The sequence below is a fragment of the Phaenicophaeus curvirostris genome, chromosome 2 (assembly GCF_032191515.1).
Source record: "Phaenicophaeus curvirostris isolate KB17595 chromosome 2, BPBGC_Pcur_1.0, whole genome shotgun sequence".
Lineage (NCBI taxonomy): Eukaryota > Metazoa > Chordata > Aves > Cuculiformes > Cuculidae > Phaenicophaeus > Phaenicophaeus curvirostris.
Window position 1 is genome coordinate 41,952,174 of NC_091393.1, and position 17,712 is coordinate 41,969,885.

At 43.1% G+C, this 17,712-nt stretch overlaps 1 protein-coding gene across 1 annotated transcript; it reads left to right on the forward strand.

The window, feature by feature from the left end:
- The first annotated feature begins 1,548 nt into the window (after positions 1 to 1,548).
- HSF2 (heat shock transcription factor 2) lies at positions 1,549 to 16,914 on the forward strand. The gene is made up of 13 exons (XM_069851783.1): positions 1,549 to 1,741; positions 6,368 to 6,476; positions 6,685 to 6,812; positions 7,624 to 7,748; positions 9,982 to 10,057; positions 11,157 to 11,218; positions 11,319 to 11,403; positions 12,227 to 12,396; positions 12,832 to 13,101; positions 13,680 to 13,785; positions 14,977 to 15,030; positions 15,584 to 15,668; positions 15,971 to 16,914. The coding sequence occupies exons 1-13, from the start codon at positions 1,601 to 1,603 to the stop codon at positions 16,255 to 16,257; spliced, it is 1,698 nt and encodes a 565-aa protein (XP_069707884.1). The 5' UTR covers positions 1,549 to 1,600; the 3' UTR covers positions 16,258 to 16,914.
- Positions 16,915 to 17,712: the final 798 nt, after the last annotated feature.

The window sequence follows — 17,712 nt, forward strand, 5'->3', positions numbered from 1 at the left end:
GTCCTTAACCTTTCATAGAGCAACACTGACGTGTTGAGGTTTAACAAGGCCAAGTGCCGCGTCCTGCACTTGGGGCACAACAACCCTGTGCAGAGCTACAGACTAGGGAAAGTCTGGCTAGAAAGCTGCCTGGAGGAGAGGGACCTGGGGGTGTTGGTTGACAGTGACTGAACATGAGCCAGCAGTGTGCCCAGGTGGCCAAGAAGGCCAATGGCATCTTGGCTTGTATCAGAAATTGTATTGGTTTAGTGTTTAGTGTTGGCTTGTATTGGTTTAGTGTTTGGTAGGAACGGTTGGACTCGGTGATCCGGTGGGTCTCTTCCAACCTGGTTATTCTGTGATTCTGTTTCCCTGGAGGTGTTTAAGGCACGGGTGGACGAGGTGCTGAGGGATATGGTTTAGTGTTTGGTAGGAACGGTTGGACTCGGTGATCCGGTGGGTCTCTTCCAACCTGGTTATTCTGTGATTCTGTGATTCTGTGAAATGGCGTGACCAGCAGGTCCAGGGAGGTTATTCTCCCTCTGTACTCGGCACTGGTGAGACCGCTCCTTGAATCCTGTGTTCAGTTCTGGGCCCCTCACCACAAGAAGGATGTTGAGGCTCTGGAGCAAGTCCAGAGAAGAGCAATGAAGCTGGTGAGGGGGCTGGAGAGCAGGTCTTATGAGGAGCAGCTGAGAGAGCTGGGGTTGTTTAGCCTGGAGAAGAGGAGGCTGAGGGGAGACCTCATTGCTCTCTACAACTACCTGAAAGGACGTTGTAGAGAGGAGGGTGCTGGCCTCTTCTCCCAAGTGACAGGGGACAGGACAAGAGGGAATGGCCTCAAGCTCCGCCAGGGGAGATTTAGGCTGGACATTAGGAAAAAAATTTTCACAGAAAGGGTCATTGGGCACTGGCACAGGCTGCCCAGGGAGGTGGTTGAGTCACCTTCCCTGGAGGTGTTTAAGGCACGGGTGGACAAGGTGCTAAGGGACATGGTTTAGTGGTTGATTGGAATGGTTGGACTCGATGATCCGGTGGGTCTCTTCCAACCTGGTTATTCTGTGATTCTGTGTGCTCTGCAGCGGCTGCCAGCCCTTGTGGTGCTGGATGGGCTTCTCGGAAGATGCTGTCAGCGCCGCTGCAGGCCCCTCCGTGCCCTGAAGGGCTTTCATACCCAGGTGCCCCCCGCGAATACAGCGAGACTCCCCACGAGCCGCCCTGACCCCGCAGCCCCCTCGGGCGGCCCCTCCGCCCCGAGCCCCGCGAGGCCCCGCCCCCCGGGGAGCGCCGCGCTCCCATTGGCCCCGGCGCCGCCTCATTTGCATGAGCGGGACCCACCCGCTCCCCCCTCCTCCGGCGCCCCGCCCCTCGCAGGCGCGTGGCCGGGTCCGCGCTGTTGTGACACGTGAGGAGGGCGCACGTGGGCCCGTTATGTAAAGCGCGTGGGGAGGGGGGCGGTAAAAAGGGCGGGCCGGCGCGCACGCGCACGCAGGCGCGAGCAAGCGAGGCGAGGGGCGGGCGAAAAGGCCGCGCCGCGTCTCCTCCCCTTCGCGCTCTTCTCCGCTCTTCTCCGCCCCCCTCCTCCCCCGCCGGCCCAGACGGCGGAGCCTGCCGAGCGACAATGAAGCAGCAACAGCAGCAGGCGCAGCTCCCCCCGCCCCAGCCGCCGCCCTCCGCCAGCGCGGGGGTCCCGGCGTTTCTCAGCAAGCTGTGGGCGCTGGTGGGCGAGGCCCCCAGCAACCAGCTCATCACCTGGAGCCAGGTGCGGCGGCGCGCGCCCCTTCCCGCCGGGGCCTGCGAGCGGGCCTTGAGCCGGGCCCGAGGCATCGGGGCGGGGGGAGTGGGGGGGACCGGGCAGGGCTGCTTGGCTTGGCAGAGCCGGGACACCTATCCCTCCTAGCACCCTCGTTCCCCTCCGTGGATGGGGGCAGCCCCCCCATTCCCGCCCCCATGGCTGAGGGGGAGCCCCCCTGCCCGCCTCCGTTGCTGGAGAGAGGCCGGTTCGCCTCGCCGGCCGCCGCCGGTACCTGCGGAGCGCCAGGGCCGGGGTGGGGGGGCTGCTTCCCTCCCCCCTCACCGAGCCTGGGGGGCTGGGCCGGGATCCGGGCGCGGGCAGGCACGCGGCTTGCGTTAAAGCCGTAACGCGGGAGAGAAGAGGCAGCGCCGCGTGGGGATTTTTAACCCCCCCCCCACAGGAGCGGCGGGTCTCGCCGTCGAGGCGGAGGGTGACACGAGCCCCTGGCCTCGCGTGACGCCGGGCCCGGGCGGGCCGGCAGCGGCGCGGCCACGTGCGGCGGCAGCGCTCGCGCTCGGCCCGCGTGCGGGAGCGGAGGCGCCGCGCCCCCCCCCGCCTGCAGGGGGCGGGACGCGGGGGACCCGGCGCTGAGCACCCGGGAGAAGGTGGGGGGTCACCGACGGGCGCCCGTGTCGCTCTGGCTCTGTTTTCTTCGGTAACCGAAGACCCTGCTCTGGGATCTGCAGGTGTACGGCGGCCGTGTCGGTATACATCGGCTTTGATTGTTGTTAAAAAAGTATGGAAAATCTTGAGTCGGATGGCCTTTCATCGGGAAGATGCCCCATCCCTGGAAACTTTCAAGGTCAGGTTTAATGGGGCTCTGAGCAACCTCATGGAATTAACGATGCCCCTGCTCACTGCAGGGGGAATTGGACTGAATGACCTTTGTGGTACCTTTCAACCCAAACCCTTCTATGGTCCTGTAGATTCAAACGCAGGCTGTTGTAGTGAATAATAAAGAAGCATTGTCAGAGCACAAACTTTATAAGTACCTTAAAATATTGAAGGGCTGGCAAGTTTGCTGCCGTAAACATCCTAGCTCCTGTGATAAATCATAGAATCATAAAATCATAGAATAATTTGGGTTGGAAGGGACCTTAAAGATCATCCAGTTCCAACCCCACTGCCATGGGCAGGGACACCTCCCACTGGATCAGGCTGCCCAGGGCCCTATCCAGCCTGGCCTTGAACACCTGCACGGATGGAGCATCCACAACTTCCCTGGGCAACCTCTGCCAGCGCTTCACCACTCACATTGTGAATAAATTCTTCGTTGTGTCTAGTCTAAATCTGCCCCTCTCCAGTTTATACCTAGTTGCCCCTAGTCCTATCACTACGAGCCTTTGTAAAAAGTCCCTCCCCAGCTTTCTTGTAGGCCCCTCTCAGGTACTGGAAGGTCACTATAAGATCTCCTCAGAGCCTTCTCCAAGCTGCACAAGCCAAACTTTCTCAGCCCGTCCTCATATGGGAGGTGCTCCAGCATTGCTAAGTGTTTTTTAAATTTAATTTTTCTCTACATCTTGAATGCTTTTAAAATTTATATTAAAACAATCTTCTTCTCAAACTGTATCAACATCTAATGCTGTCAAGATGGCGCCTCTCAGCTGAGTTTATGTTAAATGCTCAGGCAATGATAAAGTGTCTTTCTAAATGTTTTGCTGATAATGAGTTCAGCCAGAACTTCTGAACAAAGAGGCAGGTAGACTCGGAATTGGTAGGTTACAGCAGTTTCTTCTAATTTCTTTTTTTCTGGAAGAGATGGGCTATAAGAAGATTCAGATGTCATGTAGCTTTAAAAGTGCCATTTTTACCACTTTACACTCTTAATAGGGACTTGTCAAATTCATTCCTTAACTTATCTCAAGTAAGCACACCAAGGCTACTATTAAGTATCTGGTATTTTTTTGATTAAAAATAAAGACTAATTGGTTTGAGATTCTGCAAGGCTGTTTGTGGAAGGAAAATCCGCTAGTCACAGTTGATGTTACCAGCATCCACCAGTTGTTCTGTGGGGGAAGGCGTTGGGATGTCTTGGCACACAAGTGATTATATCTTTTAAATAAGTGTGCTATGTCAATATTATGTGGTACAGAAAGCTTACAAAATGTAATGGCTAAGGAAGAGTAGAGTAGCTATAATATTTCATTTTCCTCCTGTACAAATCCATATCCTTACACTGTAAGGATAAACACCAAATGAAACCAGACAGCCAAATTTTGTCTCCCTGCATGCGTATCTTGGTGAAGCCGCAGGTACGTGTTGTCCATGGAAACAGGTACAAGGAGTACCAAATGAAGTGCTTGGAAGGTTGCTGTGTGCTTCAGTCAGTGATGCTAGGACTTGAAAAGTGTGTCTAGCTATGAGTAATGCTTCGGTGAGTTCGAGTCAGGCCTTGACATCTGTACACCTTGACATCTGTATTTGCTGTAAACAACTGTCAGGGCAGTAAGAACTAGTAGATGTGTATCCCAGATTTTTTTGTGCTAAATCTGAACAGTACCAAAGTGACCGTGAAGTGAGGCACCACAGGAAAGCTGTCTGTTGACATCACAGGTCACTGTAGTGCCACTTGTTCGAGTACCTTCAGCTGGTGAGTTTCATTAATCACAGTATCCTCCTGAACAAAATGTCCAGCATACAGCTGGATAAACACATAATGCAATGGGTGAGCAGTTGGCTGATGGGTTGAGCTCAAAGGGTCATAATGAATGGAGTTACATTGGGCTGGTAACTAGCAGGATTCCACAGGGATCCGTCTTAGGCCCAGTACACTTTAATATCTTCATAAATGATCTGGATGCAGAACTTGAAGATTTAATAAGTTTGTGGATGACATGAAATGGGGAGAAGCTGTTGACACTCTTGAGGGCAGAGAGCCCCTGCAAAGGGATCTAGACAAATTAGAGAGCTGGGCAGTCACCAACTGCATGAAGTTTAACAAGAGCGAGTGCTGGGTTTTGCACTTAGGGCACTGCAACCCTGAGTATACACAGAGACTGGGGAGTGAGAGGCCGGGGAATGAAAAGCTGCAGAGCAACCCTGCAGAAAGGAATCTGGGAGTTCTCGTGAGTGGCAAGTTAATCATGATCCACCAATGTGCCCTGGCAGCCAAGAGGGCCAACCGTGTCTTAAGAGTGTAGCCCCACCTTGATTAGTGTGCAGTGTTGGGTGGCACAGTATAAAAAAGATAGCAAGCCATTGGTGAGTGTCCAGTGGAGGGCCACAAAATTGGTGAAGAGTTTGGAGGGGAAGCCATATGAGAAGTGGCTAAAGTCACTTGGTCTGTTCAGACTGGAGGAGACTGAAGGCAGACCTCATCATGCTCTACAGCCTCCTCGCAGGGAGGGTAGGAGGAGCAGGCACTGGTCTCTTATCTCTGGCAACCAATGATAGGATTCAAGGGAATGGCAGGAATATGTGCCAGGAGAGGTTTGTCACCCAGAGGGTGGTGGAGGACTGGAACAGACTTCCCAGGGAAGTAGTCATGGCACCAAGCCTGTCAATATTAAAGAAGTGATTCTATTAATTCATTGGCTAAAAGGATCCACTCCTGCCCTTTCTTTTGCTTCCCCTTTACCTTCCACTGACTGATTCTCAGAAGGAACTAGGTAGGTATTACTGGGCAGTTTTCATCTTGCAACGCTCATCTCAGTCTTAAGCTTCTAACTCATCCAGTGGTGAGCCTTTTATAAATCCTGTTTCTGACAATCCAGCAAGGACCAAGCTCTTGGGCAAGGACCTTCTTGTGGCCCTGTGGTTGGTTCTTAAAGCTTCTTGGGATCACAGAGCTGCTGGCATCTAGGGGTAAGAAGCAAATGTGACACATTGAACCAAAAAGCTTCGAAAAAGCTGCAGTATCAGTGGCAGCATTTGTTGAAGATGGTACAGAGTGAGAGTGCTGTGGATGTAGACAAAACCTAAGACATTTTGAAGTAGCTAATTTGGATTCTGCTAGTTACTTGTCTTTTAGTTAATGGAGCACAGTCAATGAAGAACAAAGCTAAGCCATCTAGTTTAGTCAAAGCCTGTGGATAAAATAAAATATCAGTCCTCCCTCACAACTGGTATCCCAGGAGGAGGGTGGCATTACCTTGTGTGGTTATCTTTTCAGTAGCTCTAAAACCCAGTGGACACCCTCAGTTCTTTGACAGCTCCATCTGCTCTGCAAGTCCTGTCAAACTAAGCATGCTTTTATACTGGAAAGCAGAAGGTACTTTCAGCTAATTATTGGGGTTCTTTTTCCCTTGCACAGTCTCTAATTTCTTCCTAATACTTTGAAGCTACATACAAAATTCATAGTATTGTCTTGTAGTGAAACTGTGGTAATTGTAAACAATTCATTTCTTCAGGAAGCAACAGGTAATAATAGAGATGCTCCCCTTCAGATATGGTTAGTGATGTAAATTGGTAATACTCTGTTGCTTTGCAACTGCAGGGCTTGTACACTTTTTGTTTTGGAAAACTGTAGGCAAGCAGATCAGTTACATTACTGTATGCACAAAGGAAACATTCCTATCTGGTGATTAATTCTAAAAGCCCAGTGTGTTTTCTGCAGCGGTTTTCAAGTAGCTTAATTTGTCTCTCTCATTTTAGAATGGCCAGAGTTTCTTGGTATTGGATGAACAGAGATTTGCAAAAGAGATTCTTCCCAAGTACTTCAAGCACAACAACATGGCAAGCTTTGTCAGACAGTTAAACATGTGTAAGTTACTGAGTTTTTACTTTCTGGCATTTCTGTATCCTGTATGTGTTTTGTTATAGACTATTTCCTTTGAGCAGTGGCCCTGCGTTCTCTGCAAGTAGGCTACTGTCTCATCCTCAAAAGTGATAACAGGATAGTACAGCATAGTTTGAATTTCTTAATGTGGGTTTTGAGAGGTTGCTTTTTTTTTCTTTTTCTTTTTTTAAAGATGGCTTCCGTAAAGTTGTCCACGTTGATTCTGGGATTGTCAAACAGGAGCGAGATGGTCCAGTAGAGTTTCAACACCCATATTTTAAACAGGGCCGGGAGGACTTGTTGGAACACATTAAAAGGAAGGTTAGTGAAAATTCATTATGTTGAAAACCTGTACTAGTAAGTATGAATGAACAGCAAAGTTTAGGTCATGTATTTTGTAGAATTGTGAGTGCAAATAAGTTTCAAGATTGGGGAAGGAAACTGTGCTGCTTTCGTATTTATCGTGACTTTCTCAAAGGTATTTTGGGGGATTTGACTAGGCTCCTTTAGTAACAGCAAAGCAGGTTAGATATAGTAAGTTTTCACAGGTGGCAAAAATTAGCAACTTATGCAAATAAAACGTTTTGCAAATGGGTATTAGAAGTTCAGAGTATGCTTTGACTTCGCCGTCAGTAATATAACTGTCTGCTTGTTTATGTAGCTTTTTTTTTTCCACAATAAAGCTTCTGTGAGCATTAAACTTTCCCCTAGAGAGAAGAGGGGTAAACCTGAAACATGTTTTACACTGCTAAATGTGACTCTGAAATGTGTTCTGCTCTTATTGCGAATCAAGTGAATACAGATATCAAGTAGAAATATGTCAAGCTAAACTGTAATGAGAGGGATGTACTTATTAACATTGGGTTATTGCAAAGCACTTGTGATGAGATAGAACTCTTAGGAGAATGCCTGAAGAATCTGAATGTGCACAGATGTTTGTAACAACTAAAGCTAATGTGGTGACAGCTGTAAGAGGACATTTCTGTGGGTTTTTTTATTTGATGCTTGGTTTATTGTTAACTTAAATGCATAGTTTATCAACACTAGAAAAAATATACCTGATCACCAAAAGAAAATAGTAGTTAACAATCAGTAAAAGCAAATGTTGTTTCTGGGTTCTTATATTTTAAAGGTTTCTTCTTCGAGACCTGAAGAAAACAAGATACGTCAAGAAGATCTCTCCAAAATAATAAGTAGTGCTCAAAAGGTGCAAATTATACAAGAGACTATTGAGTCTCAGTTGTCTGTTTTGAAGAGGTAAGTTGCTCCATCAGCAACTAATCCCTAAAATTGAGTAATTCTGATAATAGTTACCAGACAAAGACCTTATTTTAGGTGTCTCTTGATTTCTTGTTGCCTAACTTAAAATATTGCTTCAGGGGAAAAAAATTCAATTAAAGAATTGTATTAAAATGGAATATTCTGATATGGCTAAAAATAATAGGCAGTGTTGGTCTTTGAAGGCAGTTGTCTAGTAGTATGCAATTAATTAGCAACTGTAATAATAGTTCCATAATGCTGCTGAGGCTGGATATTCAACTCAGCTCTTAGCATAAAGTATGCTGGTTTATGTCTTCAAGTTTGAAATAATTACTGTGTTTAGTTTGAGGCAGAGTTTGGACTGTGCAAATTGCTTATAGTTCTTGCTATAATTAATGTCTCTGCTCATTGCTTTTTAACTTCCTGTTGTTGTCTGCACTCCCTCACTGCTAAAATTTGCAAAAGTTAGTGCCACTGAAAATCTGTTTGGAAATTTACTAGTTACCTTAGCGGCAGAGGTGCAGAATCTAAAATCCAAATATAAATAAAGTATTTTTGGAATTTAGTAATTACAATTTATTCTCAACAATGAGAAAGATGTTTCACATATTACTTAATACAGACAGGATATATGAGCGTAACTTGGTGGACTACAAGTCACAGCACCTCAACAGTAACTTGTCTCAGGACTCCTTATGTTGAAAACATGAATGATGGTGTATCTCTGTGACTAAGGTCAATGATCAGTTCAAGTTTTAAGAAGCAAATGCTGTCAGTTCTAGTCTTCAGTTCTAATTACTTGAGTAGTGGATTATTCAGAGCCAAGATTATTTTGTCTAGGTAAAGTCTTTATTAGAATCTGGCCAGTCTAGAGTAAAAATGGTCATATTTACCATTTTCCAATCATAGACAAGTTTGGGTTGGACGGAACCTCGGAAGGTTGCTAGGTCTAAACTCCTGCCCAAAGTAGGGCTGACTTTGGCTGAAATGGCATGCTGTTGCTGACAACCCGACAGTTTGTAGAAGTAAGAAGGTAGAATGGTTGGTCTTTGATGTCTGTATTGTTGCCCCATGAGTTTAAAATGATTGAGGTAGAAACTGGAGCTAAATCGGAAGGCCAGGTACTATAAAACACGTCAATAAAGCTTGTGAGAAAATTGAGAAAGTTCAGAATCCTTGACCTGAATTGTTAAATTTATGATGGACATATACTCTTAAAGTACATTGGACATAGGAGCAGGTTGAGGAGTGAGTATTACGCTTCATTACACTGCATATAAACAGCTGCTTCTGAAAACTTAGTTTAAGGTTTCCTAAAAGCCCAGACACTGGTGGAGAGATTTTCCTCCTTTATCTGTTTTGAAAACTAAACAGCGAAAGAGATGAGGTTGGTAAGTTTTCTTTCTGTATTTGTTGAAGCTTTTGGTGTTCATTATCTGCCTCTTAGTATGCTTTATCATGTTTGAAACAACGAGGTTGATCGATGTGATAGCAAGGGCCACTTTACAGTAGTTTTTGTACTCTCAGTAACTGGACCTCCTGTGTATACTGTAACAACCAAGGTTTGTAAAATGGCAGTGTTTCATAAAAACTGCCAACTCTGCTGTGCTCTCTTAGCACCTAACATGCCATTTACTGGAGGTCTGAGAGGCAACTGTTAGCTGCATGGATGACCTCAGAGCTTGTTCTGTAAAGATGTTCTCAAAGTGGCTGTACGATTGCTGACAGATGGTTTGCATCTAGCAAGAGGTATGTCGGAAGGACAAACAGGCTTGATATAGATGAAGAACTCTCTTTTTTAGTGGTGAGAGGTAACTTCATTCTTATGCTGTTGGTCTCTTGCTGCTACCGCAAATCAGTTGTGTGCTTGAACTTTTTTTTTTAATGTAATTCCTTAGGATTTAAGTACTAGAAGTAAGAGGAGAAAGTAACTGTTACAGGAAAGGAAGCAGAAAGTTCATTTTCAAATACTAAATGTATGTGTAATAAATCTTGCTGAATTTGGGGTTGGTGGGGTTTTTTTTCTAAGGGGACTGGAAGTTCTCTGCAGGGTCTTGTCTCCATTTTGTAATTATTTGCCAAGGCTGCTGACTGTGTGACTTCCCCCTCCAATCTAAAAACACATTTCAAAGAGCTTTAACAAAGCAAACTAATTTTTAACAAAAATTATCAATGTGAATACTTTAAAACTTAGTCTTAGTTTGACTTCTAAATCATCCTTTTCAAACAGGGAAAATGAATCCCTTTGGAGAGAGGTGGCAGAACTTAGAGCAAAACACTTGCAACAACAGCAAGTTATTCGGAAGGTAAGGCTTCGTTCAAGTGTCATGTGTGAATGAGTGAGTAATTGGTTCTGAACTGGGAATAATGTGCCACATGTTACATTCCTTTGCCCGCCCTTTTTTTTTTGTAAAAAAAGTGGGTTGATGTTTGGTGAACAGAAACTTTTGGTATATTTCACCCCAAAAGTGGGAGGTAAGGCCAAACTCTTGTAAACGTTTTTGAAGAAACAGGTTTGGGAACATCATATATCATTCATTTAGGTACCCTTAAAATGGTCCATCTATTTTTTATTAATTTGGGAATTGGATGACTAATACGTGTTGCATGATCTCAGGAAAAACTTTCTCACTACAAGAATTACAAAGTCCTGTATTGGAAATTCACTACTGTCCCGCTTAACTGACCCACTGACTATATATTCCTGAAGTTATCAGAACAGACTATTGAGTGGAATGGAACCCAATGGTAGTATGTTAGTTTAGCTTAGTTGAAATTAAGATTTATGATCTACCAAAACTGGTGCAAATGCAGAGTTTACAGATTTTTTTTTTTACACATAAGAAATGGCAACACTGAAAGTAGTCTTGTAGCAGAGACTTACTGATATTTTTTGCAGATTATCCAAGCCAGATACCTACATTTAATGGTTAAACTTAAAGCATAAGGGAAGAAACTCCTAACATTTCAAAAGGAAAGGCAGCTGATGAATACTGTAAAGTATACATGTAATTTTTTCTGAATCTGTCAAACACGTCTTTCACCTGAACCAGTATTTACAGATACAGGTTATGTGTACAGTCAGCATCCCTATGTGCCTTCTGTTATAACTTATTAGAATTCTTCTAATAGTTTGAGTTACTGCTTGGTTTTCTGTGTTCTATATGATGTAGTGTAAAAACCTACTGTTATGACCTGCTACGTGAAAGAACTTTCTCAGACAACTGAATAACTGTTCTTATTAGATATTATCAGCAATGTTTTATATTGTACCACAACTTTTGACTTTCCTGAACACTTCTATATAAGGGTACATTGAAAAGTCTTCTGCTAGAAGGTATCTGGATACTCTGAGAGAAACAATTACAGAGTAGAGCAACTAATAAAGTGTTCTTTTTCTTACAGATTGTACAATTTATTGTTACCTTGGTGCAGAATAACCAACTAGTAAGCCTAAAACGCAAGAGGTAAATATGGTCTTGAAAACTTGCTGTCCACTCGTTTTATTGACTAAAACCAAATAATTAGTTTTGAGACGGCTTTGTTCCTTTACTCTTTCTAATTCAGGCCTCTACTTCTGAACACTAATGGACCTACAAAGTCAAATGTATTTCCACAGATTGTGAAAGAATCAGCTGACAGTAATCACCATGTAAGTTTTCTTTTGTATGTACTCTTTGTTATGATGAAGGAGGGAGTGGAGGGGAGCAGACAGATCAAGTAGCTTGTTTTACTGGGAATAAAACATAGCTTTGTGCCAAGAGCTATCAGCTTTTTAAAGTTGTGCTGTATTCCCTTCAGAAGACAAGTGTGTTGATAATCACCATTTTCTTTTAAATATAAGCATGTATAAGCCAGTTACTAGTGTATTAAATACAGCTTGATGTGATCCTGCTTAAAGCAGTTTTGTTTTTAATAATGGTGCTGTTAGAAACAGTGTATGTATGTTGTGGTGTTATTGCTGGGAGTTAGGCGTCCCTAGCCCCCTGCAGGGATAAGGATCTAGTGTATTGCACTGTAAGGCAGCATCCAATGCAACAAAGTCATGTCAGGTTGCTGTGCCATTTGAATGTGTCACTGTCCAAATAATGGTTAGTGGGGAAATGGTTAGAATGAGTGCTATAGCATGGTACTAGAATTAGAGCTATATAGCAAAGTGTTACTTAAATATCTGTTTTAAAATTTTTTAGTTCCTAGGTAGTCCTGTTGTTGCAGCTTTTTTGTTGCTTTTTTGTTAGCGCTTATCTGTTTTTATTTCTGTGTGTGTAATATTTGCCAGCTATTCTGCGGCTTGTTCATTTATTTGTGTTTTTTTTCTGTTAAACGAAAATCTATAGAAACAGGTTGTAATTGCCAAGATGTAGGAAAGCTCTTATGCTTCTCTAAAACTGAAGTATTGTAAGATACCAAAATAACTGTCAGAATGTTGAAGCTCATTGTTCTTCTGTTTCCTGATTTTTTAAAATTATTCTCAGGTACCTCTGAACAGGAATGAGGGCTTAAAACAAAGGGAACAGATTTCAGATGACATTATTATATATGATGTCACTGAGGATGTGGGTGATGAAGAAAATCCCATGGGTGATGAAGAAAATCTTCCCGTTACACCAGAAACAACTGAAGATACCACTTCAGATTCTTCCAAGTAAGAAATTTCTAGAAGTCTGTGTATATAATTTGCCTTCAGTGTTGTAGAATATGCAATAATTTTGATGTCTTAGATTTTTTTTTTAATAATGTGATTAGAATTATTCAGTACTTGTGCACGTATAGAAGCTTATCTGTGAGTTCGCACTAGGTTCTGATTTAGTTCCAAATAGCTAATTGACTTTTGGAGTTGTAATATGCTGAGGACAGAAACTAGTGAGAAGCAGTCAGTATTATTGCATGCTTGTTAAGTACATGACTTGTCCAAAGATGGAGTAAGTGATGTCTTCTTACTTCTGGTTATGAATATGGTAGCTTGACTAAAATGGGAAATAACAGAGCCTGTGGAATAATATAATGGTATCAGTTTAAATTAGTGTATCAGTTTAAATAAGTATATGAAATGCTTTCATTAATTTATTTTATATTACAGCTGTAGTCATTCTCCTGAAATTATAATCGTGGAAGACGATAATGAAGAAGAATATGCCCCTGTAATTCAAGGGGATAAAAGTACAGAATCGCTTTCTGTCCAAGATAATGATCCCCTCGGTCTTGTCAGTGACAGTCCAAGCCCACTTATGTCAAGTGCTGTACAGCTGAATAACCAGTCAACTTTGACTGCAGAAGATCCAGTCTCAGTGATGGATTCCATACTCAGTGAGAATGGAGTCATTTCACAGAATATAAATCTACTTGGAAAGTGAGTAGCCCAGTCTTTTTTTTTCCCCCACCCCCAAGTATTAGAACTGGCTGTTTGACTGAAGTAAAAAGAACTGGATAGTATTACTGAGAACTTGAAACTTGTAGGGGACCTTTGTTCTAGCCAGTTTCTAAAAATCCTTCTATATTTTAAGTATTTTAAGATGGGACCTCTGATTTTCATTGTGAAGCGAGTGAGTCAGAGTGCATAATCTGACAGCGTGTTATTGCGGATATCCTTGTTTAAACTGTCAGAATTTACCTGTGCAGCTCTTGGAGGTGGGTGGGACTCATTAGGGCTACCCAGATGCAAAAATTGCATCTCTGCTGATGTCATGTCATAGTGTGATTTGCTGTCTGTTTTGGAGCTCCTGTCTGCTTTACTTGAGTTCTCCTCTAAAATTGTGTTTTCGTTTGGTTTGGTTTTTTTCCCAGAGGTTGTTTCTAATGAAAGACTTAGTTCAGTCTAGTTCTAGTGAATATTTTTAGATGTATATAGTACAGCTGTGTAAAGTTTAATTGTGGATTTTCCTTCCTTTTGTTAAAGGATACAGCAATAAAATATTGTTTGTCTTCTAGAGTTGAACTGCTGGATTACCTTGACAGTATCGACTGCAGTTTAGAGGACTTCCAAGCTATGTTGTCAGGACGACAGTTCAGCATAGATCCAGATCTCCTGGTTGATGTAATTGTCACTGTTTTAAGTATTTTAGCAATACACTACAGAAAATATTTGTTACTGTTTAAAGTAGATTTAAAACACAACAGATTTTTTTCCTTTCCTTAAAAAAAGGAAGGTTTGTAAATATTTGTGAACATGTGTTTCTGGGGCAGTGGTGTAATTCTCAGTGCTACACCACTGCTCAATCAGGTACTTAAGTTTTGATTGAAGAATGGCTTTCTTAATTAAACAATGCTTGTAATTGTTGCTGCATGAACTCAAGACACCAATTAGCTTAATATTGTTGCTTTGAAATAGCCCAGCGCATCAGTCTTATCAATTGAGTGGGATTAAAAATGTTCTTGCTGCATATTTTATGAGTTTCTGTGTTGTTTTAGGTTATTTCCTAGCAGCGTGTATATATGTTCCCAAGTTCTCTTCAGATTTGTGTCAAGTAAAATGGTCTAGGTTGCAAAGGACCTGTGCAGGTCATCTAGTGCAGCCCCCTTGCTTAAAGCAGGGCCAGCTTGAAAGTTAGATCTTGTTGCTGAGGGCCTCGTCGACTCAAATTCTGCGTTAGATCAGTTGCAGTTTTCTTGCTGTACCTTTTAACTCTTGCCTCTTGTCCTTTGTCCATCTCTGCAGAGTTTTTCTCCATGATACCTCTTTAGAAACAGTGGAAGAGTGTAGTTATCCTCCCTCGTCTGCCATCTCCAGACAAGATTAGCCAAGCTTCTTTTAGCCTGTTGTATGTCATAAGCACACAAATTTGTGGCTCTCCAGACACCCTCTAGTTTGAAAACTCTAATACTGGGAGGCCTAAAACTGGACACACTTCCTTAAATGGCCTCAGGTGCTGTGCAAAGAGAAATGTTTGTTCCACTGACCTCGCTGTGCTCTCTGTGTAGCCCAGCGTGCCTCCTTATAGCAAGACTCCTTCTCGCTCATGGTGGGATATTTTAAGACTGCAGCAAACCATGTTAGTCTAAGTTAGATGTAATATAGTTGGGGTTTTGTGACAGAGGTTCATGGAATTCCAAGCCATCATGCTCCATTTCTTTGCAGAGAAGTCGTAACTACCTGTAAATAAACCCTAATCCTGAGGGTGAAAACATAAAGTACAGGAATTATTCTCACACATGCTGATTTGACATTCTTATAATCTTAATAGCAACATCGAGATACCTGTAACTTGATGTGTTTTGTCTTATTCAGCTTTTTACAAGCTCCGTGCAGATGAATCCCACAGATCATATCACTAATACCAAAGTAAGTCTTAAGTCCGCTGCTCAATGTACTTGGTAGTTGGAGATGCAAACTTTATTCATTCCCTATTGTTTTTGTTACTGGTGTAGTAGCGCCTTTTTCATGTTTGTTAGAAAAGGGCCAAGCATACTAATTAATAATAGCCGTTAAAACTTGTATTACCATGAGGCCAATGCTTGTACCTTGTACCAGTCTCTTAACTTTTTTATCCTCTAAGATTTCAGTACTTGCAGGTACAGTACACACTTTGTCAGAACGTTTTCATCTGTATTGTCTGATGGGAAAAGAAACGTGAGAATAAGAAGTAGAGCAAAGATCTAGCTCTTTGCATTTGTCCTGTTAATTTATGAGCATTAGTTTTGGTTCTTGCTCGAGTAAGCCTGTGTTTCTTTCCATTTCACATTTCCTTAGCCAAATCCTATTAGTGTGGGTAACTGATATCACTGCATCCCTTCACAAACAGAAATTTTAATTTTTTGATAGCTGGTCAGCTGTGTTGTAGCAGCATTGGAAAGCACTTTAATGCATGTGTTTAAGATTTTGCTTTCTATTCCAGGCAGAGGCAAAGGGAATAGAAACTACCAAGAATAACGATGGTCCTGCGGCTTCACAGGAAACACAAGTTTCTAAACCCAAGTCAGGTTTGTAGTAGTGTTTGTGTCAAGCTGGTAACCAAATAACCAAAACAAAATATTTACTATATTTGCTTTTTTGGCACGGCGCCAGGTACAGAGAAATGAGTGGTTTTGCAGGAGAATCTGAATGAATAATGTTATGCATGAATGTAACAATTCTTCAGTTGCTCATTTAAAATAAACAACTCTAATGTCTTTTGTTAATTATTCTTTAAATAAATTCTGTGGGTTGGTTTGGGGTTTTTTTTCCTTCTGCACATAGAAAGGCATGTGAACTGATAATGTTTGGGGAATTTTTTTTTCCTTAGATAAGCAACTCATCCAGTACACTGCGTTTCCATTCCTTGCGTTCCTGGATGGGAACCCAGGCTCTGCTGTGGAGAGCGGGAATTCTGCAGTTGAAACTCTTTCCTCTGACAAACCCCTGGAAATGGACGAGCTCCTGGAGAGCAGCCTGGATCCTGAGCCCACCCAGAGTAAACTGGTGCGGCTGGAGCCACTGACAGAGGCAGAAGCGAGCGAAGCCACACTGTTCTATTTATGTGAACTTGCCCCAGCACCCATGGACACAGACATGCCATTCTTGGATAACTGATGTGATGGGGACTCTGTATATAGTTATGAAGATGAACTATTTATTTAGAATATTGTTTGGTAAATGAGTTTTTTGTAAATCACTGTTTTATGTAACCAGGTAACGTGGAATCTAAAATACCTTTCCTATGTTACTTCCTACAAGCAATTGTTTAACTATGTGGTTAGACAAGCTGTCAGACACGGCTGGCAATACCAACTGTTACTGTACTGCTGTCGGATACTTGGTATTATACATATCACTAAATATCCCAGGTAACTGAACACTTGTTAATAGTAAGCTTTGATTTATGGATTCTTATATTTCTGGTCTTACATATGATGACGTAAACTAGTAGTGTATGGTTAGGGAGCACTGACTTTCTGTATCTTGGTTTTTTTCTATTTTTTACAACATTTTGTTTAACAAACATGAGGCTTTTTTGGGGTGGGGGGGACCAGGACCTGATGTAGGCTTTTTTTTTCCCTGCTTGAACTGGGAACAAAGTGCCTGTACCTTGCTAAATCTTGGTTCTGCCTTACTTTCACTTCAGTGGAAGTGCTCACACATAGCACAACCTGGGGACGAGTTCTTACAGCTGCCAGGCCCCTTGACTGCATGTGTACTTTTAACCTGGACCATATACTCTGATAAAATAAATGTTACTTGAGTGTGTGATACTTGTTAATAGTTGTCTCTTATTCTGTGTGTCAGGTGGGTATGGATTTAACAGCCTGTGGTTTTCATGCCTCAGTAGCTGTGCAATGAGGTCTGCTACTGTGCCTGCTTATGGGAAAATACTTATCTCCAAGCATTTTTTATACACATCCAGTGCAGCAAACCTTTCCTTTAGTAGTACATCCTTGTTTTGCTTCTGAAAGGAAGGCTTGGTGGAGGGATCTGAACAGGCTGGATCAATGGGCTGAGGTCAACTGAATGAGATTTAACGAGGGCAATTGCTGGGTCACAACAACCCCATGCAGCGCTACAGGCTCAGGGGAGTAGCAGCTGGAGAGCTGCCCAGCAGAAAAGGGGACCTGGGGATGCTGGTTGACAGCTGCCTGAATGAGCCAGGAGTGAGCCCAGAGGGCCGATAGCATCCTGGCTCCTATCAGTGTGGCCAGTAGGACCAGGGAAGGGATTGTGCCCCTGCCGTTGGCACTAGTGATACCACCCCTCAACTGCTGTGTTCAGTTTTTGTCCCCTCACTACATACAAGAAGGGTGTTGAGGCCCTGGAGCATGTCCAGAAACAAGCAACGATACTGGTGAAGGAGCTAGAGTGCAAGTCTTATAAAAAGCAGCTGAGGGATCCAGGGCTGTTAAGCTTATAGAAGAGCAGACTGAGGGGAAGCCTCATCACCCTCTACAACTAACTGAAAGGAGTGTCTATAGCAAGGTTGGTGTTAGTCTTTTTCCCCAAGTGATACAAGAAGAAATGGCCTCAGGTTGCACAAGGGAGGTTTAGAGTGGACAT